This window comes from Ascaphus truei, chromosome 4 (assembly GCF_040206685.1).
Source record: "Ascaphus truei isolate aAscTru1 chromosome 4, aAscTru1.hap1, whole genome shotgun sequence".
Classification (NCBI taxonomy): domain Eukaryota; kingdom Metazoa; phylum Chordata; class Amphibia; order Anura; family Ascaphidae; genus Ascaphus; species Ascaphus truei.
In genome coordinates this window covers 124,735,891-124,763,069 of record NC_134486.1, presented here as the reverse complement: position 1 = coordinate 124,763,069, position 27,179 = coordinate 124,735,891, and the positions used below count along the sequence as shown (strand labels likewise).

General features: G+C 43.8%; 1 protein-coding gene across 1 annotated transcript in view; it reads left to right on the top strand.

Moving 5' to 3' along the window:
• LOC142493077 (sulfotransferase 6B1-like) overlaps window positions 1-14,999 on the top strand; it is a 51,045-nt gene extending 36,046 nt beyond the window's left edge. Inside the window, exons 5-7 of the mRNA XM_075596546.1 lie at window positions 9,812-9,906; window positions 14,031-14,187; window positions 14,615-14,999. Coding sequence (XP_075452661.1) covers window positions 9,812-9,906; window positions 14,031-14,187; window positions 14,615-14,742 — 380 coding nt within the window. The 3' untranslated portion in view covers window positions 14,743-14,999. The remainder of the gene's footprint in view (window positions 1-9,811; window positions 9,907-14,030; window positions 14,188-14,614) is intronic.
• The last annotated feature ends 12,180 nt before the right edge of the window (window positions 15,000-27,179 follow it).

Here is a 27,179-nt window from a genome sequence, read left to right as displayed (position 1 = left end):
GAATAGATTCAGCGGATTCATTGGAATCGTTCTCCGTGGTGAACTGGCGAGAGAGAGCATCTGCTTTGATATTTTTGGTACCGGGAATATAAGAAATTGTGTAGTTGAAATGGGAGAAAAACAGAGACCAACGAGCCTGACGAGAACCTAATCGTCGAGCCCCTTCAATATACAGTACATTTTTGTGATCAGTAAGGATGGCCACAGGCTCCTTGGTACCTTCGAGGAGGTGTCTCCATTCCTGAAGAGCCAATTTTATGGCCAGTAGCTCACGATTCCCAACATCATAATTTCTCTCGGCTGACGAGAATTTCCGAGAAAAAAAACTGCAGGGATAGAGCTTCTCTTGGGCAGAGGATCTTTGAGAGAGTACTGCACCAGCTCCTACATCAGAGGCGTCAACTTCTAAGGGAAGTGAAGTATCAGGATGCCTTAGGATGGGTGCAGAGACGAAGGCCTTTTTGAGATACTGGAAGGCATCAATGGCTTCGGGAGACCAAGTCGTAGGGTCAGCATCCTTTTTAGTCAGAGCGGTGATGGGTAGAGCAATGGAAGAAAAATTATGGATGAACTTCCGGTAATAATTGGCAAAGCCAAGGAAGCGCTGCACGGCCTTGAGAGAATTTGGCCGCGGCCAGTCGAGAACAGACTTCAATTTTTCTGTGTCCATAGAGAAACCTTGATTAGAGATGATATAGCCTAAGAAGGCTGTGGACGTTTGGTGGAACAAACATTTCTCCATCTTGGCATATAGGCGATTAGCACGAAGCCTAGAGAGTACAAGTTTGGTATGGCGAATGTGCTCTTCCAAATCTTTAGAGAAAATGAGAATGTCATCCAAATATACGATAATAAATGTTCCTAACACGTCCTGGAAGATATCGTTCATGAACTCTTGGAAAATGGCAGGAGCATTGCATAGCCCGAAGGGCATCACTAGATACTCATAATGTCCAGATCGCGTATTAAATGCGGTTTTCCATTCATCCCCTACCCTTATGCGAATTAGATTATAGGCCCCTCTTAAATCATGTTTGGAGAAGATAGAGGCTCCTTGAAGACGGTCGAAAAGTTCGGAAATTAGGGGGAGAGGATAACGTTTTTTTACTGTAATTTTGTTGAATCCGTGGAAGTCGATACAGGGTCTTAGGGATCCATCCTTCTTCTTCACGAAGAAGAAGCCTGCACCACCGGGGGAGGTAGAGTTGCGGATGAATCCTTTCCCCAAATTTTCTTGGATGTAAGACATCATAGCCTCAGTTTCAGGAACGGATAAAGGGTATGACTTCGACTTCGGGAGGATGGTTCCTGGAATTAAATCAATCGGACAATCGTAGGGACGATGGGGAGGAAGTACCTCAGCTTGAACCTTATTGAAAACATCCATGAACTCGTGATACACCTTCGGCAGAACAGATAGGTCAGAAGGAATGGAATCCAACCCAGCGAGCACAGCAGCAGGAGGAGTGGTAGACAGAGGCTCAGGCAAAGAAGACCATTGGATAGGCAAGGTATCGGTCCAATCTATGCGCGGATTGTGGAGCTGCAGCCAAGGCAATCCTAGAATGACCTGAACAGTGGGAGAATGGAAGACATCAAAAACTATTACCTCGTTATAGCCATCTGCCGTGGTCAACGTAAGAGGAATAGACTCCCAAATGATGAAGGCTGGCTGAAGCGGACGTCCGTCGATAGTTTCAAGTCCAATAGGTGCCTTTCTCTTGACCAGAGGGATTTGATTCTCAGAGGCGAAGGTATGATCCAAGAAGTTGCCGCCAGACCCAGAGTCAATGAAAGCCTTTACTTCCAATAGAAGATTAGGGCCTGTCAGCGTTACAGGAAGCAAGAGTTTCTTTGGGAGATCCTTAGGGAGAGAGGGGCAAGAAGAGATTGTACCCAGCAAAAGCCCCTCTACCTTTACTGGTGTTCCCGTTTCCCGGCTTCAGGGGACAGTTCTGGAGCCGATGTTCTGGGGAACCACAATAGAAACAGAGTCCCTTCTGATGACGTCTCATTCTCTCCGCAGCCTGTAGTTGTTGGCTACCGATTTGCATCGGTTCTGGAGGGTCCAAAGCCAGGAAGGGCGAAGCAGGAGACCTGTGAGAGACAGAGGAGGAAGGAAGAGAACGGGAACAGTGTCGCTCATGACGTCGTTCTTGGGTACGCTTATCCAGACGTATGCTGAGAGTAATCAGCTGTTCCAGGGAGGACAGCTGGGCGTGAGTTGCGAGATCATCTTTTAATGTATCAGACAGACCGTGCCAGTATGCTGAGGCAAGTGCCTCGTCGTTCCATTGAGTCTCTGCGGCGAAAGTGCGGAACTCTGTAGCATATTTAGCAGCGGATCTTCGTGCCTGTGAGATGTGAAACAGAGAAAAGGCGTCCGTCTCCCGGCGTGCGGGAGTGTCAAACACTTGTTGGAATGCATGCCTAAGCTTAAGGTAATCTTGGGTCAACTCAGGTTTGTGCTCCCAGAGGGGAGAAGCCCAAGCGAGGGCATCGCTGGTTAGTAAGGCGTAAATGTAGGCCACCTTGGTAAGGCCGGTAGGAAAAAGAGAGGGAGACATTTCAAATTGCACCTCGCATTAGTTTAGGAATCCACGGCAAGCGAGGGGGTCCCAATCATACCGGTTGGGGGGTGGTATACATGGTCCTGAGTTTCCGTAGGTCATTGAGACAGGAGGTGATCGGAGCCACTGGGGATTCCTGGAGAGACAGGTTAGCAAGCTGTTTTGAAACAGTGGTTAACTGGCTACTGACAAATTGTAAATGTTCCAAGGAAACACCTTGGCCCACCTCAGGGGGCTCTGCATTACTTGGGCTCTGCATAATGTAACGCCTGTATGCCCGCAGACCTGGCCAGACCCCAGTCCCCAGTACTGAGGTGGGTAAGGTAATAACACGCACCCACAGCAGTGAGGGCGTGCCCGGAGTGTGGTAATGCGTTGCCGGGCCTGTAGAGAAAAGGTTAACAGATACTTGCAAAGTCCTGGGTATGAGAGTTTGGATAGTAATGTCCGTGTGCCAGAGTTCAGGGGTAATAGAGAGCAGCGTAACCAAGTCCATAAGCCAGTGTTCAAGGATAGGAGAAGGCAGCGTAAATGTATCCAAATGCAGGGTCCAAGGGCAGAAGAAAGCAGGGTAATCCAATTCAAAGCAGAGTTCAAGCCAGGGAGATCCAAAGGTAAACAGGGACAGGAAACAGCACTGTAAGAGACAAGAGAGCCAAGCATAGAGACTGTACACACAGGGGTAACAAGAAGCTATGCAGAGCAATGAGCTAAAGGACAGACAGGGATTATAAAAGAGGGAGCACCAATGGGAGAGAGAGGAGGAGCAGAGGGTGGAGTGAGGGGTTGAGCACCAATGGGAGAGAGAGGAGGCGCAGGGAGTAGAACGGGGGATTGCAGAGATAGATCAGAAGGAGTAAGGGAGGAGACAGGTAAATTAGACAGGGAAATGGCTTGCACACTAGGAGGGGCGGAACCAGGGCTCAAGTAAGACCTACAAGAGGAGCGTGTGCGTGCGCCTTCTGTAAGGGCTGGAGTGTGAAGAGCGCCGTGCCGCAGGGGCGTTAGCCACGGACGGATGGGCCAGGAGACGCAGTTGAAGGAAGTAACGTGGCAGGAGAGGGGACAGAGAGGCGCCGCGAGCAATGAGTGCCACAGGAGGGATCGAGAGTCTGGGGATAAGCACGCACCTTACAGGGAACGCGCGTGACAGCCGGGCGCGCGTCCGGACAGGGCACAGAGGAACGGGTGCTGGCGGAGGAAGGGAGAGATGAATGAGACGGCGGAGGGGGAAGGTCAGAGGCAGGGATAACAGGGGTGATGGGGCACATTGGGAAGCAGGAATCCCCTGAACCGTCACACCTTCAACCTTCCATCACCAAGCGCACCCCCTCCATCAGAAGATTATGTGTTCATGTATGCCGTTGACGAGGATGACATGACAACCCCGTCAAGACCACGCCAGGAGGCAACACTGACAAGGAGACCAAGACAGGAGGAAAGCATCCTTCCAGACAACCTACCCTCGCCCGCCGCCACAAGCATACCCGCTCCCAGAAGAACACCCGCTCCAAGAATCCAACCCAATACGCTTGCATTGAGACAGTGCCCAACATCATCCTGCGCGAGCTGCCCCAGCCACTCAGGGAGAAGTATAGGTTTGCAAGTGCTCGTATACCCCAGAGGCATGCCTTGTTAATTTTCAAGCACCACGTGCCATACTCGTTGTACTTAGGGTGGGCCCATAATGTGAACTACGAAGGGAATCGCGAGAAAAAGGCTCTTCCTGAAAATTTGAGACTATTGTGGAGGAATTGCGGCGCTATTTTTCAATTACCGATCCTTTAATGAAAATCGTGCGAGACTCCATTAATGGCATTTTGCCGCATACAAGGCATCGGCCCTGGAAGGACAATCTGCTGGGGATCAAATTCGCTTCGTGATTGCTCGTCTGTTAAAATGTTGACTCATTTCTGACTTGTTCATTGTTTAAAATTGTATTCAAATATGTTTTTTTTAAATATATCTGTATGTTTTTAATTGCAGTACACCATTAATGTTTTTTTTACTCACAGTACTCCACCAATAAATATAATGTTGATTGTTGTTGATTGTATTCATAATGTCAATGTTTTTACTGTATTGGACACCATTAATGTATTTGTACTTACTGCACCCACCAATAAAATAAATTGCTACTTTTTAAAAATATACCTGTATGTTTTTAATTGCAGTACACCATTAATGTTTTTTTACTCACAGTACTCCACCAATAAATATAATGTTGATTGACAGTATGAATACAATCTACAACAATGATTTACTGTATTGAACACAATTAATGTATTTGTACTTACTGCACCCACCAATAAAATAAATTGCTGCTTTTTTAAAATATACAGTTTTTTTTACTTACTACGCATTACAGTACATCAAAACAGTATTAAAATGCATTTTTCGTATTTGTATTATTATTAGAGTAGAACACACATACAGTACTGTACTGTAATACTGTACATGTACAGAATAAATGCATTATTTTTATTTTGGGGGTTTATTATACAGTACAGTATGTAAAAAAGTATGTAAAAAAGCTCAGTTATTCTATCCTAATCAATAAAAATGGCACTGATTCAGATTCAGCAGTGTGCAAGCATCATTACAAAAAGCGATATTATCCATCGAAATCCCTCCATTTGTCATTCTCAGCCCGATGACAAAGTTTCTTTTCTGAGGAAGAAAAATACAACTATTACTGTAATGGTTAGTTCAAACTAGTCAGTCCCCTAAAGAAGTTCCCACAGTCAGTCCCTGCAGTCTCCTCAGTCAGTCCCAACAATTATTTTCTCGGGGGGCGTCTCTTGTTCACATACAGTACACGCATGCGCCTAGATGTGATGAGACGCATACTGTATGCGTTTCAACAAGGTTCCAATGCGCATGCGCCTAACTGGTGAAGCTGCGCAGCCAATGATATTGCTGGACTACATTTTGGCGAATTGTGACTACAAGAACTAAATAACCATAAGCAAACCGATTGATTACAGGAGAATCGCTTTACTGTGCATTGATATTGATATGGTAAAAAAATTATTACATACGGCAGCTGTACCCACCATAGACTTTACCATTCGGTTGCTGCCGAGCCACTGCCAGTCCCGTAGTCTTGATTATACACGTATTTAACAGGTGACAGCGGGCCTGCTAGACCTGTAGTTGCCAGCTGATGAAGCTGGAAATCGCTTTGGTACATGCAAGATTGCTGGTATCTGCACGTGAAATCCTGCTCAGGCTGCAGGTATCCAGTCGGGGGCTGATAGCAAGGGTTGCCAGTCAGCAGGTTTTCACACACGGTCGGACCGTTATTGGAAGCCGGTGCTGGCACTGGCGTATTGCTTTGGAACTTCGTGTGCAGGAGCAATACGAAAAAATCGCGGATCGATGCATAACGTTTTCCTTATCGCGTGCTTCCACCCCAGAGCATCTGGTGAAAATCTGTAAAAGTCATAATTTTCGATAAAATATTGATAAATTTGACCAACTGTTGCCATCTTATCATCTGCTAAACTAATTGCTGACCATATTAAATAAGCGTACGTTATGTTGGTCTTTCTGAACAATACGGACTGCAGTGATGTACTCATCTCTGGACCTCTCTGGACAATGGAATAGAACACCAGACAGTTTGCATTTAGTTTTTAATATGAAACGCCTAAATAGATACAATGTTGTACAACTTCTTCAGTACCAAGGTCAATTCACAAAGGACCACTGTGGTATTTTTTATACACCTGCAAGTCGACACATTACTGAAGCGCATGTGCATTACAATTCATTAATATCTACCACCTGGTGGATACGCAAAGAATTGCAACCAATTAAGTCCGAAACATTCTCATTAAACAGATCAAGCGCGATGGACGCCGGCATGATTGCGACATGAATACGGCACGAACGCGGCACGAACGCGGCACGAACGCGGCACGAACGCGGCACGAACGCGGCGAAGCTCGTGGCATTCGGAAAAAGTCACCGGACAATATCGGTGAAGTGTTAGAATAAAAGGGGCCGCGGCTGTAAAAGGACTGCCCTGATCCAGCCATGGTTGTCAGTCTACACCAGGTTGCTCTCCCCTATTATTCTTAGGACTGTACTCTTGGTTAGGCAGATTGCGCACTGACTCATCACGAGAGATTATTGTGTGCTGCTAATGTTCAATAATGTTAAATAAAAGATTGTAATTTTAATACATCATTTTAATACAAATGACACTGGCACCCGTTTGTGCCTACACAATATTATCAAATAGTATGACAATCAGTTTGCTGACCCCAGTGAGGGATACAGCTTATGTTGTATGAGCCAGGAATATATTCTCCACAGAAAATATGTCTACATCATGTACTGACTTTAGCAATACAAATGATCATTTTTGTACTGTTTTGAAGCTTTGCAGATCACAGACCTAGATATAGTGAGAGGTATTGAACCTCCAAAATTACGTTAAAAACACCAATATGGTTCAGAGATGTTTGCGGTTCAACTTTTCACAAGCACATCATATTATATAGGATAAACAGGACAAGCGCAAAAAAACTCATGAAATTCAGATTGGTTGAAAATATGTATGTAGAAATGACAATTCAGCAATAAAAATGTAAATCAAACAGGTATGACCCTCAATGTTATGAGGTTACCGGACTCCCACAGGGATCATACGAATGGTGTAAGTCTCATGGGTGAGACTGTCAATAGAGGCAGTGGATAGAAAACAGGTTGATGTTCACATTCAAATACACATCCATTCAAGTAGAGAAAGCTCCCGCTCCTGGTCTCGCATTGACGAGCAGTGACGGCCAACACACTTTCCAGACAGTTTCTGGTAGATGGAGTAAAGTAGAAAAATAAAGAACCCATTATCCCTCTGGCTCATATAATCTTCGCTATCACCTTGGAAAACATGCAACAGATTATTGCTTCTAAGACTGACAAACCTACAGGTCTCTAAATGCCTCCTGATAGGATGTTTGTTCCCGCACACTTTCACGAGGAGGTACTTTATTTGAAACTTATGGGACATCCGAGTGAGCAGAAAACCTTGGACTTTCTTCTCTGTCTCTTCTGGTGACCAGAGATCTGCCAGAATGTCAAACATTTAGAGACTGCATGTATGGTTTGCGCTCAAACCAAAGTGCCTTGAGAATTGCCATATGGGTTGTTACAGCTGTTGCCCGCCACTGACCACCCGTGGAACTCACCTGTCCATAAACTTCATTGTACAGTTACTCCAATCCAGGGGAATGACAACCATCCTTGTTTTAGTGGATCTCTTCTCTAAGGAGGCCAACTTCATTCCTCTACAAAAAAATCAGACTGTAGCAGAATCGTGCCAGGAATTTATTAAAGAAATCTTCTGGCTGCATGGGGCTCCATTGGTCATCATCTCCGACACAGATCAGTTTGTCTCCAGATTTTGCAGAGCCTTCAGCCGGCATATAGGTATCTTTCTTCACCTCTCCTCAGCCTACCATTCACAGTCCAACTGGCTCATGGAGCAAACTAAGCAGGTCTTGGAGCAATTCCTCCATTGTAGATCAGCAGGATGACTGGGTCAAACCTCCTTTTCTCAGTGGAGTTTGCTCGTAACTCCCTCTCCCACAATTCCTTGTTACATTCTCCGGTATTCACCTCCTGTAGGATACCGTGCAGCCCCTTTCCCTACTGCTTCCATTGATTCTGGGGTACCTGCCATGAAACAGAGGATGCAAGATCTTCATGAACTCTGGGAGAAGATCCATGTCAAACTGGACATAGCTGGATTTAGGCAAAAAGCAAAACAAGCACAGGAGACTGTTTTCCACTCTCCAACCTGGGGTCACATATGGCTCTAAACAAAAACATACACCTCAAAATACCTTCTCACAAATTGGGCCCCAAATATATTGTCCCATACCGAATTTCCAAAAACAAATCAACCCTTTCTCCTTTGAGCTTGATCTACTGCCAAGATGAGGATTCCCTGGGTTTTCCATGTTTCTCTACTTAAAACATTTGTCCAGGATGCTTTCTCCCCTGCAGTTCCAGCCCCTACCCCTTCCCTTTTGGTCAAGAGATTTCAAGAATATGAAGTACTACACATCCTCAACTCCTGCAAATCACTTGAGGGAGTCCAGTATCTCATCCATTGGAAGGGGTAAGGCCCAGTGGAGAGGTGCTGGGTGATTGACAAAAACATCCATGCTCCCACATTAATCAGGAACTTCCACCAGAGGTTTACACTCAAACTCAAAGTGGATTGTTTGGGGCATGCTCCCAGAGGAGAGGGGGGGTGTGGTGTACTATCAGGATCAGCCATTGCGGTCATACTTCATTGGCATAAACTTGTCAATAAGGCTTGTTTACATCTCTTCCACAACCAAGGTGGCCGAAAACCAGAAAGTATCCCCACTTTGCCCTTTTGAAAAATGCTTCACCTGTCCTTGGGTGTTAAGCTGCAGGTATTTACTCTCAACCAATTCAAGTCACGTGGGTCGTCACATGGGACATTTAAACTTGCAGAAGTTACCGGCACCTGATAAGGAGGCCTGTAACTCGGGAAGCAGGGGTCCCCGGACCTGAAATTATTGTAGTTCAGCTCTGCACACACCCTGCTTCAATCCTATGTAATAAAAATAAAATAAAAACAGTGTGATCACCTGTAAGATCTGTGCAGGTAGATGTAGCCTCTCTCTGCACAGCTCTTCCAGACTCGTGGCGACTTGGTAGGATTAACGCAGAGCAATTCCCCCTGCTCTGCACTTGGTAGAGATCAGGCCGCGGTTCACCTACTTCAAGTGCAGGCAGGGTGGAGATGAATCATGTTGCATCCGTTTACAGTAGGTATTGTATGACACGCTTTAAAATCAGAAGAGGTGAGAGTTAATCAAATAGATTCTAAAGGATATCAAAAGACCAAGACAACAACTAAATGTAAAATAGCTGCATGAAAGTATGAAAAAAATTTTGGAACAATATGGAGAAGAGAATCTTGCAACAGCAATACCTTGAACATCATTGAGAAGGCCTTAATCCTGCCGTGGATTAACAAGGGTTTAAGATGATTAATTATTAGTGTATGCAATTCCAGAGAATATTGCCACTATAACATTTTGTAATAGCGTCAAAAAAATGTCACCGCTATATCAGCCTTTAGTGAATCTAGCACTTAAAGTTTGCATGCACATAGAATAATTTTATCAACAGTTTATGGTAACAAAGATAATTTTATATTGAAACTAATATCTCCATTTTCATCATTTCAGTTTGCTGGGGATCATATTTTGATCACGCCGTTGCATGGAACAAACACATTGATGATGAAGGTGTTATGATAACAACCTTTGAAGAGATGAAAAAAGTAAGTCTCATGTTCAGTGAGAAATCACATTTTCGTGTGACATAAAAGGCGCGCTGCAGGTTTATATGATCAAATGTAAAATGGAACATAATGTATAATAACATACAATAAGGTGAAACATTTGTATTTATTACACTAATCTTGTCTTACAGTCTGAACAATTTTTTGGTAATTTTATTTTACATTTATAGTAGTGAGTAGTCACCCACTAATTCCACACTGTATAGAAATCTAGAATTTGCAGAAAACAACACTTGACCCACATAGTTTGCTTTTTTTCCTATCTGCTGTGGGATCTCAGACCCTATTTCATCCTTGGCTTTCTTTCATATTTAGGATTAAATAGAAATTGCCATTTTAGTCCAGTTGCGATAGTGCAGAGTAAATGAGTACTTCAGTATTAGGTTATACCTTTTTTATTTGGACTAATAATAAATATTACAGGCTAAAACAGTAAAATTCCGGGCATTATTGAAATCCTTGCTCTTTGATTGGTTAAAATTCCGGTCATTATCCAATCAGTAATGGCCCGGAATATTTGGCAGCTTGCCAAGTTTTTCAGCCAATCAGCTTTCAGTTTTCATTCACAAAGAGTGAAATTTGCTCTTATACAAGGGAGGCGATTTGACAGAAGGCACCAGCAAGGCACTGACTCCTCCCCCTCCCTGCCTGCAGAGAGCTCCGCACAGGAGAGTGAGAGGAAAGGTGTGTGTGTCTGTTGTGTGTTTTGTGGGTGTAAAGGGGGACAGCAGAGTGTTTTATTAGTGTGTGTGTCTTCTGTTGGTGTGTGTTTTGTGGGTGTACAGGGTGCAGTAGAGTCTTGTTGGTGTGTGTCTGCTGTGTGTGTGTTTTGTTGGTGTAGAGGGGGAGCTGCAGTGTGTGTCTTCAGTGTGTGTTTTGTGGGTGGAGGGGTGCAGAGTGTTTTTGTTGGTGTGTGTGTCTGCAGTGTGTGGGTTTACAGGGGGCTGCAGTGGGTGTAGTGGAGGGGGTGGCGGCTGGTGTGTGTTTTGTGGATGTAGAGGTAACAGAGTCTGTTTTGTTGATTTGTGTGCCTCTGCAGTGTGTTTTGTAGATGCAGAGTGGGGGGGGGGGGCTGCAGTGTGTGTGTTTTGTCGGTGGAGGAGGGGTGCAGAGTGTTTTGTGTGTGTGTGTGTGTCTGCAGTGTGTTTTGTGGATGTAGAGCTGGCAGTCTGTTGGTTTGTGTGTGTCTGCAGTGTGTGTTTTGGGGGTGTAGCGGGGGACTGCTGTGTGTGTCTTCAGTATGTGTTTGGGTGTGGGTGGAGGAGGGGTGCAGAGTGTTGTGTGTGTGTGTCTCTGTAGTGTGTGGGTTTACATGGGGCTGCAGTGGGTGTAGAGGGGCTGCTGGTGTGTGTTTTATGGATGTAGAGGGGGCAGCAGTTTGTTTTGTTGGTGTGTGTGTGTGTCTGCAGTGTGTTTTATTGGTGTAGAGGGGGGCTGCTGTCTGTTGTGTGTGTGTGTGTGTTTTGTGAGTGTAGAGGGTGGAGGAGGGCTGCAGTGTGTTTTGTGGGTGTAGGGGAGGGGGGTTTCACAGTGCGTAGGGGGGACTGCAGAGTGTGTTTGTGTATATAGAGGAGGTGGGGTTGCAGAGTGTGTGTGTGTGTGTATAGAGGGGCTGTTTATATGTACAATTTCCTTTTAATAAACTTGCATTAAAAGCATGAGAATGCAGATGATCATGCTGATAAAAAAATCAATATGACTACAAAAATGTATCTTTTTTATAAAAAAAAAAAAAAAAAAAAAAAACCTACATTTAGCCATTAATAGTAATAATCCCCCCAGAACAGGGCTTTACTGGCCATAATGCCGTGGCTGGGTTAAAGTCCCTCGGCTCCGCCTCGGGCCTTCAACTCTTCCAGCCGGGGCATTATTGTCCAGTAATGCCCTGTTCTTCGGGGATTATTACTTAATTATAAGACAAGCTTTCAATAGTTCTCTCTCTCTCTCTCTTCCTGAGATCAAGCAATACTAATTTACGAAAGATTCCCTGAGTTTATCACACTTGTAAAAACCAAGTTAACAATCTAAGGCAGATGATGTAGAGAGGTAATTGCAGAGTGGGTAGTAAATAAACACACAGGGCAATACATGGAAGATGGGGATACTGAGAATTTTGGAGAGCATGTAGGACCATACATACAAAGTAGGATAGTGTTATGTCTATCCCAACATTTCTCAATTCCCTTAATTTATATTAATATTATTGAATTACATTTCTGTAGCTCTTTGGTTGGGAAGAGTTGCTAATATGCAGTGGCAAGTAAATTGTTGGCTGTGTAAAATACTTTGTACCCTCTTTCAAAGCGATAAAATGTGACTACACATCTATATACAGTAGATAGCTAGCAATTGTAACCCCTTTGTTGCGAGTGATGCCTACAACACATTGCAAAGCAGGCCCTTCTGTTAATAAATACAATTTGCTCTTGTTAGTACAGCATTGTAGATTTTTATGGAAATTGTATTTAAACTAACTTAAAATTATTGGAGCAATGCTTCATGTTAAAATACTGTGTTTTGGTTTCAGAATTGAGTCATTTAGAAAATTAATAACAAAAGTTAGGACATATAGGCAGGAATTAAAGACGCTGCGATAATGGATATTGAAGTATGTTTTAACTGCCATTCAAGTCTATCTCCATTACTGGAGACAAATGCCACTTATGGGGCCAAGTATACTAAGTGATGCTATGCCGTGACCGGAAAAGACACCCATTTATCTTTACACTCATACACGTGTGTAAATATTGTGACAAATGGCTCCCTTATGTAAAGCTGTCATCTGTTTGGGCTTTTTATGTCTAGGGTTGTTAAACAGACAAATGGATAACACGTAGCACAATATTGTATCATTCAGGCTTCTGCCTGTTCTTCTTCCGTCCCGTAGGGGACTGCAACTTTAACAGATATACATTTGAGGAACTTAAATTCCGTCCTTAACCTTCAGTGGTTTATGCTGCATATTAATGACAGACAATATAACACAGGCATGCAATCCATTTAAGGAAAAACCAAAGCATAAAATGAAAGCCTACTCCACAATAGGGAGGCTAGCTACACAACTGTGTCTAACTAACACACTGACTGGCTATCTCCAGTTTTAAACAGAGCCCATTATAACATACAATAGGAATAATGAACTGTCCTTATCTGTAGTTGTGGGAACTCTGTCCCAAGCCAGGCAATGCTTCTGGATACTGCGATACTTTAAGGGGGCATCCTCCTCGAACTGGATGCAGGGAGCAATGGTGTCCCAGTCTCCAAACTATAGGAGAGAGACTGATGCAGCAAACTTAACTGTCATACCTGTTCCTCAATTAGGAAAGCACATGACGGGAATTAGAACCAATGTGAACTCTGGTCTGGATTTCCCATCCACTAGCCTCAGTAACTGAAACTGTATGATAGATCACTTTTACACTATGTCTGTACTTTCTGATCTAAATCAGACAGAAAGCTGCCTAATATCCTGAGGATATATATATATATATATATATATATATATATATATATATATTTATCTCAAAAAAGTCAGGGCACATAATTAAGTAATCCAGTGTACTGGATAGGATGCTACTGCTAAAGCACTTAAAAAGAACAATGTAAAAATATCATGGAAGCAAGCACACCAAACTGGCAATACACGTGTTACTTTAACCCTCATCCTTTTGTCTACCCAGTGCAGCCTTTTTCAAGAGCTCTTGAAAAAGTTTCAGCTGGGTGGCCAAAACGTTGAGGATCAAGTAGCATGTTTATTGCAAGTTTGGTGTGCCTACTCGTTTGAGTTTTCTATCTGTGAGTGTGTTAGACATTTTGTAGGCGTAATAACACATTTTGGACCCATATAAAAACCATGCATCATGCATGTACAGTAAGTACAGTATTATACTACACGTGTTTTCAGAATGTCTGGACCCAATACAGGTTTGTTATGAGGAGCATTAGAGAAGACACTGAACAAGTCAAAGAAGTGTGGCAATGTTAAATTAATTGCATTCCTTTTAATCCAATCAGTAACATTACATGGTGGCACTCTGTTATAAATCAAAGTATTGTTGTCTGATTTTAGTGTGAGTTCAACCATTATCTCTTTGTGTGTACAGGACTTGGATATAGCAATAAAGAAGATATCCGAATTCTTTGGTTTCTCTCTTACTGAGGAGCAGGTTCAGTTCATTGCTAACAAAGGTACCTTCAAGTCCATGAAAGAGAAATCCATGCAGACTCATGGGCAATTTGGACAAGTTCTCTTTAGGAAAGGTAATGTAAATAAAAACTGGCTGAGTTTTCAAAATAAAATAATATGAGTTCATTTTACATCATAAAACTGTATATTAATGAAAACTGAAGTCATTTTAAGACTAGAAATGTCCTACATAGACAACAGTATGTAAGATATTGGGGAGATGCCATGGAGTCCATAGACAAAAACATATCATTAGGAAGAAAACCCAACCAACTCATTAGTAATCAGAATTTTCACCAAATTAATTGAATTACATGGTTTTGAATAAGAAAACCTACTTTGTGTAATATTTGGTGAATTTGGACCATTTGCGAGAGTCCCAAGTTTATGACATCTGCAAAAGTTATTAAACGTTTCATATAGCTATAGTTATCAATCATTTATCAAAGGTTAAACAATATATCTTATTACATGTTATTTCATATTGTGTTTTTTTCCAAGGTGATGTTGGAGACTGGAAAAATAATTTCACAGAAGCTCAGAACCAAGAAATGGATGCAAAATTCGAAGAGTGTTTAGCAGGAACAAAACTAGGAGAAATGATGAATTATAATGTACATTGTAAATAGTAAATGTTGACAGAAGCTTAAAAAAATATAAATCAATATATTAATATCGAAGTTGCTTTTTCTGACCGTTTAAATGAACTTGATGGGGAAAACCTGAAATGTAGCCTTTTCTTCTGAGTTATACCAGAACCAAGAAAATGATGCAACATTCGAAGAGTGTTGAGCAGAAACAAAACTAGGAGAAATTATGAATTATAATGTATATTGCAAATCATAAATGTTGACACAAGCTTACAAAATAAATCAATTAATTAATATCGGAGTTTCTTTTTCTGACCATTTAAATGAACTTGATGAGGAAACCCTGAAATTTAGTTTTTCCTTCTGAGTTATACCAGCACCAACATTTTACCTGCAAGAACTGATAAAACATTAAAAAAAAAGAATCTTAAACAAGAATGCAGGGCTTCCAAGATCAATATGTATAATTTGTATATCTTTGATGGTCCTAAAAATAAATTCAATTTAATTTTGCTTACAATGCAAAGACAAGATTGAACTCTTGAGATGGTGGATGTGTACAGTTGCGGCAGCTTTTATTCTCTCAAATCACCGGTTTGTCTCTGACTGGTTCCTGGAATGCGACGCTGTTCACCTGGTGCATGCCGCGTTCACCTTGCATTCCCAGCCACGGGTCATGCCCGGCTGATGCGTTTATTGATAATGGTTTGGATTTTAATAGGCTGCAATGCTTCGCGTGTCCGCCAGATGGCAGAAATTCATGAATTGTAATGCGCCGAATCAGTAATGTGTCGGCTTGCAGGTGTTTCGTTTAAAAAAGATACTGTACCACAGTGTGCCATTGTAACTTGGCCTTGGCCTTGAGACTGAAGGAAGAGGTTGCAAAAATATATCAATTTAGGCGTTTGACATTAAAGAAAGACAAAGACCAGTTTCAGTTTGTGTTACACTATTCTGCAGACACTCACCATGAGTGTTCAAGTGCAGCCCGCTTTCCAAAAACCTGGCAGAAGTTACGCGTATTTGATATGCGCCGCGATTAATGCAACAGATGATAAGATGGCAACAGTTGCTCAAATTTATCAGTATTTTATCGAAAACTATGACTTTTACAAATTTTCGCCAACTCCTCATACGTGGAAGCGTGCAGTAAGGAAAAGGTTATGTAGCGACCCCTGTTTTCACCGTATTGAGCCCAATTTGTTGGAGGGTATTGGTGTGTGTCACCGGATTTTTCCCGTATCTATGATCATGGAGGCGGCAAAAGGCAAAGGGTCATGTTAAAACCAACTAAGAAGCGACAGTCGCTGCCAAGCAATGCATCAGCACCAGCACCAGCACCGGCTTCCAATGACGGTCCCACTGTCAGTGACAACCCTGAACCTGAGCCTGAGTCGGATTTGGCGTGCAGTTTTGATGAAGCTTGCATGTACCTAAGCGATTTCCAGCCTCACCACCTGACTACAGGTGGACTAGTCCCGCTGCAAACTGTCGAAGTGGATGATGAAGAAAGCTGGAGTGGCAGTGGACCAGCGCTGGCGCCCGCTGAATGGGAAATTCAATGGTGAGTTGCCGTATTATTTTGGTGAGGCTGGCTGGGTACTTCTTTAGGGGACTGACCATTACTGTACATTAAAACTTTTCTTTTTGTTTTTCATCAGAAAACGGCTAATGGGGGGATTTCGATGGATAATATTGTACTGTATGCTGATGTTTTCCGGCCGTTCAGTATACTGTGTAATAAACCCGGATAAATAAAACTATGCATTTATTCTACATGTTCAGTATCGTGTCATTATTTGTCTTCTACAGTATACTGTACAGTGCTATACAGTGCCTAACATCTGGGGGCAAAAACAATTTTATTTCTAGGTGCCCTAAAACAGAAGTTCCCACGCCAATTGCCCGCGAATATAATGTAAAATAACCCGTTCTGTGGGTCTGAGCGGGTTGAAATTTACCTGGTCCTCATGCGGGAGGACCCTTGCCATAGTGGCAAAATATCAGCCTTGCACGACCACCGGAACCGGAGGTACCAAAAGACAGTTTAAAAGCACATTACCAAAGTGGCTTTTTTTCTGCCATGCAAGTCAATGGCAGAAACCTGAATTTTAACATCACCCTGACTCCGTTCTGTTGCCACGAGAGGGTCGCAATTTGCCATGCAATCCTGCCGCAACTAGGACTACATGGTGACCGAATCTGAGCCCTCTAGGTCGAACAGAACCGGAGTTGTGGGTTCCAAGTAACTGCTCGGACCCTGTTGGGGTCAAGTGAGGGGGTTCCTAACATCTAGGGGCAAAATGAATTTTATTTCTAGGTGCCCTAGAACAGAAGTTCCCACGCCAATTGACCTAGTTCCCACGCCAATTGCCGTAGTTCCTACGCCAATTGCGCGACCAGGCAGTAAAAAAACAGTGCAGCAAGCCTCTACATTTGTTACACTGTCAAAGGAGCAAATGGAAACAATGTGAGGCAATTCAACATGTTCTTTTATTGGTGGAGTCAGTACAAAAACATTTATTTACAATGTTGTAACATTTAAAGTGCACAGCAATTCTAACCATCAACACACAATAATACATTCTGCAGCCTTTATTAAATTCTTCTGCCACAAAATATTTTTGGTGCATGGGGCACAGGGAGTTAAAGTGACTTGCTTTTTATGTACAGTACTGTATTTGGGGGTTGTCTTTGGGGGTTTATTCATCAAATTATTATGATGAACTGCCTTTTGAAATTACAGTGCTGTTAACTATTTCAGCCACACACCTCCAGAGTTTTTAATCCCTCCCTAGCCAAGCATATTGCCATTGTGTTCTTAATCCGCCCATAGCCGAGCTACAAACACTCAGTACGCCTGCGTCTAATCACACCATCCCCCTCCCCCAACCATTAGAGGCCTGTTGTTTGAACGGTAATGCTTTGGAAAATCAACATGTTCTTTTATTGGTGGAGTCAGTACAAAAACATTTATTTACAATGTTGAAACATTTAAAGTGCACAGCAATTCTAAGCATCAACACACAATAATACATTCTGCAGCCTTTATTAAATTCTTTTGGCAGCTTGAAATTGGATAACCTTTGTAAAACATGGGAAAACATGAGTAATGCACATTTATAAGAATATTATTTAATACTACAGGTATATACAGTACAGTACTGTAATGGACTGTATAATATACTGTATATACTATATACTGTATAGTAAAATTATTTTTTCTTTAGTCTTTATCTTTTCCTCATTCTGTCTGCAGTACAGTAGTTCATTGAGAGAGGAGAGGTTATGTGTACATCATTGCTGCTGTTTATATACTGTACATTTGACTGTACAAGCAGATTTGACTGGACACAATGCCCCCATCTCCCTCTAGGCCACCCTTTTCCTGGAACGACAAGAAAACAAAAAATTAGTGCAGTTATGTGCGTACTGTATTATGGCATTGTGTGATGTGTACTGTAGTACTACTGTATATGGCTGGTGCTGCTTTCTCTGAGAAAAAAAATTGAGCAGTTAGTAGGCAGTTAGTAGGCAGTTAGTAGGCAGTTACTGTAGTACTGTCAAACTAGTCTACTGTGCCATACTTACCTGTAACATACTGTACTTTCAATACTACAGCACAGTACTACTTTCCTGATGCTTGCCCAATACGCGCGATGACAATGGGCAACACAGTGGCAATATGGTCGATATATTTATTGCAGCGTTCCACGGTGAGTACATCGTTCCAAAAACTCAGTATGCCTTTCACCAACTCGTCCTTTTTGGAGGGTTTCGCCACTTTCCGGATATGGTCCTTCAGCTGATGCCAGACCATTTCGATCGGATTGAAGTCTGGCGACCTGTCATTGGAAAGAAAGGACAATTAGTTTAAGAGCTAAAAACAGTGGGGAACAAAAATGGGACACGGTCTACTGCACTTACTCCGCTGGCGTCTTCACCCAGTTGATGCCGCGCTCAAGGATATGCGCCGTTAACGCGGTGTGCTTGGGATCGTTGTCCTGGTAGAAGCGGTGACCATTGGGGAAGTCGCGTGTGATGTATTGCACAATGTTGTCTTGGAAGAAAGCTTTATTCATGATTCCTATAGCAAGAAAAGAAAAGTGCTCAAAAAACTGCACAATAGTACAGTACAGTGCATACGGTAAGGCAACACTAGTCAAGTACAGTGCATTAGGCGACATTATATTTGATACATTTTACCTTCAAAGATAACAATGCATCCCGGTCCACGCCTAGAGATGGCACCCCACACATGCAGCTTCACAGGTGTTTTGGCCGCGGCTTCAAAGATATGCGGCCTTTTTTGTGGAACGCAAATCTTGCAAATCTCTCCAGCGACACAGTAGACTCATCAGTGAAGATGCAATCCTGGAAAGTGTCCCCGCTGTCGATCCATGCCTGGGCCTGGAGCACTCTTTTGATTTTGCGTCCCGTATCATGGGGTACGCTCTGTAATGACAAGGAATAAAAAATTTTAGCGGCACAGTGCAGTAGAGTTTGCTAAACAACAGTTTTACCTCCTGTACTGTCCAGTACTAACCTCACACGACCATATTTCCAGCCAATGCTGCGTCTCATCTTCTTTATGCTGGTCTCGGATACAGTCAGATTGTGCTTTTCCTGCAGAGTATTTTTAACCCTTAATGCACTCCTCTCATCATTCTCCTCACTTATTTTGTCCACTAGAACAGTTGTCTCCCTAGAATGTAAAGAAATTATATTGTTTTATTAATATGCAGCAATATAAAATGTATATAAATGTAATGTTGTAATATACATTAAATTTAAATATACAAAATAAATATACTGTTGTAATATAAATATAAATATACAGTACATCCTATACAGTATATACCGTTGTAAGATTAATTGAAATATACAAAAAATGTATACTCCTGTACTATATATATAAATAGACAAACTACTGTACAGTATGTTGTAATATAAATCAACAGAAATAACAACAGTATTACAGTAGATACAGAACTGTACTGTAGATGTACAGTACAGTTTTCTATATTTTTTTTTGTTAAGTTTTATAAATATACTTACGCGTTAGTTACCTTTGGTGCCTTTTTCCGGTCTCTGTTTTTTCCGTGTGCATGATATCTCACGGTGTTTGATGGCACAACGAGGCCAGAAGTAGCTAACCAGCATTGGATAGCAGCAATTCGGTGTTCGCTCGTGTACATGTCCTTAATTCGCATGCTGAGATCCTTTGAAATCTTTTTAACAGGCATTGCTGCGAGTAGAAAGAAATACAAACACAAGAATGTATATTCGATGTTTAGTCGATGTGTATTCTACAGTATGTGCAGTCAATACACAAAATGGATGGTGTATTTATACGGTAATGACTCACACGCCCACTTTCAACACCTGTACCTGGTCGCCATGCATAAAAGGTCACACACTTTGCATAGGCCACCACTCCAGGATCTTTATCTGAACTTGCCCTTGTCCAGATACTGTACTGCATTGAGCCACCTGCTTCCATGGAGCATCCCCGGTTCTATGGACGCAAGAACCCACTCACCTCTGCCGTGCCTGTCATGCTGAAAAAGCGAAAGGCGTTTGCCTTTTCCACTCCAAGGGCAAAGCGACAGGCTAAGGCCAATAAAGAAAACCTTCTGCTGACCCCAAAGGTTAAGGGTTTTCTTAGACGTCAGCCTCATTATGTGAAGAAGATATACGGTAATACGCTCTCTACGCAAAATGAATGGCAGCCAACCCATCGAACCAGCAGACCACTTCCTCCCATATGCTTCGACGACTCTGCTGTAGCTGTCCGGAAATCTTCATCCCGTCTTCTCCACCTTCATCTTCTCCGGTTCCATCTGACAACGCTGCCGCCTCTGAAATCCACGGGTCACTTTCTCCTTTGCTCTTAGACGACTCTGCTTCTCGACCCGGAAATCCAAAGGTCACCTTCTCCATCCCTCTTCGACGACGCTGCCGCTTCTCCAATACCGGGTATCCACAGGTCACCTCCTCCACTCTCCATCGATGCCGCTTCTGTCCATGGAACCCCCATCTCATCCTCCGTTGCACCCATCCCCCCAGATGTCCAGACGCCATGCACAAGAAGCAGCTCGTTGGACCGGATGCTGAATGGGATAAGTGTGGATCTCCCTGGGAATTCTATTGTGCTGGCAAATATAGATCTGCTTCTGGAGACAATGTTAAATGTGGAGCAACGGATGCTACAAATGGAGCAACGGATGGATCGACGGATGGAGAAGATAGAGGCTGACATTGCGGCATACATTATTTGCTCGGTGCTAATGCCCCTGTTTCCCCGACGCCGGAGCAGGAGGGTGACATGGATGTGATGAATGGGACCTTCGACCCCCTTCCATCACCAAGCGCCCCCCCTCCACCAGAAGATGTAGTGTACATGTATGCCATTGAGGAGGACATGACAACCCCGTCAAGACCACGCCAGGAGACAACACGGCGACCACGACCGGAGGAAAGCTTCCTCCCTGACAATATACCATCGCCCGTCGCCACAAGCACACCCGCTCCCAAAAGACCTACACCCGCTCGCATCGAAACAGTGTCCGACATCACCCTGTGCGATCTGCCACCGGGGCTCAGGGAGAAGTATAGGGTGATGAGTGCTGGTGTACCCCACAAGTATGCCTTGATCATTTTTAAGCACCATGTTCCCTACACGTTGTACTGCGAGTGGGTGTTCAAAGTGAACTACGAAGGAAATCGCGTTAAAAAGGCCCTTCCTGCCAATTTAAGGAAAAACATTGTGGAAGAAATGCGGCGCTTTTATGCAGTTACAGATCCTGTAATGAAAGGCGTTAGAGACTGCATTAATGGCTTTTTGCGCCATGCAAGGAATCGGCCATGGACGGACAATGTGGAGGACTTTCAGTGAGACCATACTGTTGTGCTGAACTGTATTGTACTCTACATGTTTTGCCCTACAGTACCTGCTGTACTTAAACAAAGGAGATGTTGTTGTGTGTTTTTTTTCACAGGACTTGCAAAACTCCAGTCCCTGAGGGCCGCAAACAGGCACGGTTTTCAATGTTGCCCTGAAAACCTGCCCTGTTTGCTGCCCTCTAGGACTGAACTGGTGCAGGTCTGACTGACAGTATTGCGCACCATCCCACTGTACTGTATACAGTACTGGGTTTCTTTAATAAAGGAGATGTTACTTTAAATGTTTCAACATTGTACAATGTATTATTGTGTGTTGATGGTTAGAATTGCTGTGCACTTTAAATGTTTCAACATTGTAAATAAATGTTTTTGTACTGACTCCACCAATAAAAGAACATGTTGAATTGCCTCACATTATTTCCATTTGCTCCTCTGACAGTGTAACAAATGTAGAGGCTTGCTGCACTGTTTTTTTACTGCCTGGTCGCGCAATTGGCATAGGAACTACGGCAATTGGCGTGGGAACTAGGTCAATTGGCGTGGGAACTTCTGTTCTAGGGCACCTAGAAATAAAATTCATTTTGCCCCTAGATGTTAGGAACCCCCTCACTTGACCCCAAAAGGGTCCGAGCAGTAATGGCGACGAGAAAGGGTCACGCTGGCGGGGAGGGTCCTGCCATTGAGCGTAATGGCGGAGAAAGCTTTGAACCGGCTAAGTCAGAATGAGCAGAAACCTGGAACCCACAACTCCGGTTCTGTTCGACCTAGAGGGCTCAGATTCGGTCACCATGTAGTCCTAGTTGCGGCAGGATTGCATGGCAAATTGCGACCCTCTCGTGGCAACAGAACGGAGTCAGGGTGATGTTAAAGTTCAGGTTTCTGCCATTGACTTGCATGGCAGAAAAAAAGCCACTTTGGTAATGTGCTTTTAAACTGTCTTTTGGTACCTCCGGTTCCGGGGGTCGTGCAAGGCTGATATTTTGCCACTATGGCAAGGGTCCTCCCGCATGAGGACCAGGTAAATTTCAACCCGCTCAGACCCACAGAATGGATTATGTTACATTATACTTATATACAGTATTTATATATTTTTATTTTAAAGATATTAAAGAATGTACTGTACTGTATTGTATTTAAAACATGTGACTGTAAACCATAGTGACTGACAAATATTTTCACACCCTGATGAAATACAGTATCAGTGTACTCTCAATTCTCACAGTGCTGTGCACATCAGATTTACATTTAAAATTCGAGAGGGGATTTTCCATAGCATTACCGTTCAAACAACAGGCCTCTAAGGGTTGGGGGAGGGGGATGGTGTGATTAGACACAGGCGTAATGAGTGTTTGTAGCTCGGCTATGGGCGGATTAAGAACACAATGGCAATATGCAGAAGGTTAACGACCCAGTGGAGAGAGGGGGTTGGTAGGATAGGGTGACTCAGCCGATTGACGCTTGGCTAGGGAGGGATTAAAAACTCTGGAGGTGTGTGGCTGAAATAGTTAACAGCACTGTAATTTCAAAAGGCAGTTCATCATAATAATTTGATGAATAAACCCCCAAAGACAACCCCCAAATACAGTACTGTACATAAAAAGCAAGTAACTTTAACTCCCTGTGCCCCATGCACCAAAAATATTTTGTGGCAGAAGAATTTAATAAAGGCTGCAGAATGTATTATTGTGTGTTGATGGTTAGAATTGCTGTGCACTTTAAATGTTACAACATTGTAAATAAATATTTTTGTACTGACTCCACCAATAAAAGAACATGTTGAATTGCCTCACATTGTTTCCATTTGCTCCTTTGACAGTGTAACAAATGTAGAGGCTTGCTGCACTGTTTTTTTACTGCCTGGTCGCGCAATTGGCGTAGGAACTACGGCAATTGGCGTGGGAACTAGGTCAATTGGCGTGGGAACTTCTGTTCTAGGGCACCTAGAAATAAAATTCATTTTGCCCCTAGATGTTAGGAACCCCCTCACTTGACCCCAACAGGGTCCGAGCAGTAATGGCGGTGAGAAAGGGTCACGCCAGCGAGGAGGGTCCTACCATTGAGCGTAATGGCGGAGAAAGCTTTGAACCGGCTAAGTCAGAATGAGCAGAAACTTGGAACCCACAACTCCGGTTCTGTTCGACCTAGAGGGCTCAGATTCGGTCACCATGTAGTCCTAGTTGCGGCAGGATTGCATGGCAAATAGCGACTCTCTCATGGCAACAGAATGGAGTCAGAGTGATGTTAAAGTTCAGGTTTCTGCCATTGACTTGCATGGCAGAAAAAAAGCCACTTTGGTAATGTGCTTTTAAACTGTCTTTTGGTACCTCTGGTTCCGGGGATCGTGCAAGGCTGATATTTTGCCACTATGGCAAGGGTCCTCCCGCATGAGGACCAGGTAAATTTCAACCCGCTCAGACCCACAGAACGGGTTATTTTACATTATATTCGCGCAATTGGTGTGGGAACTACTTAGGGCCGCGGTCAAGTTCACGGGCAATTGGAAATAAAATTGTTTTTGCCCCCAGATGTTAGGCACTGTATAGCACTGTACAGTATACTGTAGAAGACAAATAATGACACGATACTGAACATGTAGAATAAATGCATAGTTTTATTTATTCGGGTTTATTACACAGTATACTGAACGGCCGGAAAACATCAGCATACAGTACAATATTATCCATCGAAATCCCCCCATTAGCCGTTTTCTTTTCTGATGAAAAACAAAAAGAAAAGTTTTAATGTACAGTAATGGTCAGCCCCCTAAAGAAGTACCCAGCCAGCCCCACCAGAATAATACGGCAACAAGACAGTACTCACCATAGAATTAAAATTCATTTTCCCCCAGATGTTAGGAACCCCCTCACTTCACCCCAACAGGGTCCAAGCATGTACAGTACAGTACTGTACTTTAAAATAAATTAAATATGCAATTTTACTATTACTACACGCGCACGCACAGACTGTGTACTGTAGGTTGAACCGCGAAGGTATTAGACTTCAAAGACAACAGCTCGCAAACGCCCCCATGCGTTTTTACACGGCATTGCAGTATTGCAGCCAGCGGGAATAAAATGCTTAAATCACAGCCGCGAAAATAACGCTATACAGACCGGGAGAAAACGACAAAAAAACGCACATCACCCGGATTTTCCTAAATTCGCGGAGCTAGCCAAGTTAGAATAAAGTTTGTCGCTACTGTAAGTGTTATTTAATTAAATTGTTACAGTTGATGGTACTTACTGTAATATAGTGCAGGGGTGAGCAAATTTTTATTGCCGAGCCCCCCTTTTCATCCATGAAATTTCTCGAGCTCCCCCTGCCTGATGTAATCAAAATCACATGACGTCAGCGCACGTGACCTGGTTCAGCCAATAAGGGCAAACCAGCTTTGTGACGCGTCCGCCATGCGACTACAATCTCCTACAGCCAAGTTCACAAATCGCTTGGGCTGCAGGCATGCGCCCAGGCAGTATACTAGTATAGGATCACGATCTGTTTATTTTATTGTTTGCTGGCATCTGGTAATATTTTTTTTCTGGTGCACAAAGGCAAACCATTTGAGGGGGCATTCATCCACCTCTTTGCTACCACCCTTCCCTCCCCCCCCTTTTTTTTCCACCTTCCCCTCCCTTTTTTCCTTCTCCCATGTGCTTTCCCCAGTGTCATCCACTCCTACCAATTTTATGCATTATTTATTTATTCCCGTTTTAAATGTTGCCAAGGGATCCCCATAACCAAACTCAAGGGGGCTACTGATGAATCTCCCCTGCTGATCAATACTCCCAAGTGACCCCCCTGACCCAAAGAATAACCCTCAGCCCCCCAAAACTCATCCTTCTCTCAAGTCCCTCAATTCTGCCATCTCTGCCTGACCTTCGTCCCTCCATTTAGCTGGGGGGGGGGGGGCTCTCCATTGATCTCTTCCTGGTCCTGCTGGAGCTCCCTGGGGATAGGCGATCAGGAGGCGGGGGCCTGCTCTGGCTCCTCCAGGTGCTGGAAGGCCATGCAACCAGTGGGTGTGCAGCTCATTGGTCTGAAAAGGGAACCACCTCCTCCCCCACCAGAACACACTCACGCTCACACTCCCTCATGCTCTCACACTCTCTCTCACCATTGTGTCTTTCTCTCTCACCTTCCCCCCCCCATGTTTCTCTCGCTCATGTTCCCCCCGTGTCTCCCTCTCTCACCTTGCCCCCAGTGTCTCTCTCTCTCACCTTTACCCAGTGTCTCTCTCTCTCACCTTCCCCCAGTGTCTCTCTCTCTTTCACCTTCCCCCAGTGTCTCTCTCTCTCTCACCTTCCCCCCGTGTCTCTCTCTCTCACCTCCCCACAGTCTCTTTCTCACCTTCCCCCAGTGTCTCTCTCCCCCTCCCCCCAATGTCTCCCACCTCTCCATGTCTCTCTCTCCCCCTCCCCCCAATATGTCTCTCTTTTCCCCCCCACCAATATGTCTCCCACCTCTCCATGTCTCTCTTTCTCTCCCCCTCCCCCAATATGTCTCCCACCTCTCCATGTCTCTCTATCCCCCTCCCACCAATATGTCTCGCACCTCTCCATGTCTCTCCCCCTTCCCCCAATGTCTCCCACCTCTCCATGTCTCTCTTTCTCTCCCCCTCCTCCCAACATGTCTCCCACCTCTCCATGTCTCTCTTTCTCCCACCACTCCGTGTCTTTCTTTGTCTCACACACACCACACACACACCTCATCACGGGCATTTAGGAAGTTAAAGCAGCGCCACCTAATGGCTGCAGAAGAAATTGCAGCTACAGAACTGCCTTTCTCTCTGCTTCTCTGCAAAATTGCTCCCGCTGCCTGCGCACCCCCTAAACAATCTTGCGCCCCCCCCAGTTTGCGCACCTCTGATATAGTGTGTGTGTATATATTTATCATCCCCTGAAGAAGCCATAAAGGAAAAATGAGTAGGGCGTGTTATTTCAGTGTTTACAAGACTGCAGGAGTTAGAAGACACACACTAACCCTGTGTGCATTACCGGCACCTGTGACGTCACAAGCCGGAGCGTGGAGTTCGCGCGAGACGGAGACTGAGTGATGTCATCAGGCCACGCAGAGGGATCGGAGGAGCCCCGGAGGTACACAGAGACACCCACTGGGGAGCAATGAGGACCCGGTGTGCTGTGAGAGAGTGCACCGCAGGTGCAACAAGACCCTGTGAGTACCTGAAGGGTTGTAAGGAGGTCACGGGACCCGGTCATATGAACTGCTTTGGACTGAGATATTAGAGCTCCAGTCACATTACACCAGAGGATCTTCAGAGGTATACTGGGCTATTGACTATAGGACAGTGAATGCTGTGAGCCCAGCTGTGAGCCGGTATACTTGATGAGTGTGAGATACTCTGACATTCTCAATTGCTTTTAAATAACTCACAAAATGTGAGTTTTTTTTACTTATTATGCTTTATTAAGTTTTTATTATTAAACAGTGTTACACTATTGTGTGTCCTTTACCTTCCCTCATATATGTAAATAAATCTGTGAGACGGAGGCTTGGCATTAAGAAATTGTTGCAGATAATTTGAAGATAGAAGATCCAGGAAGGTTCCCAGA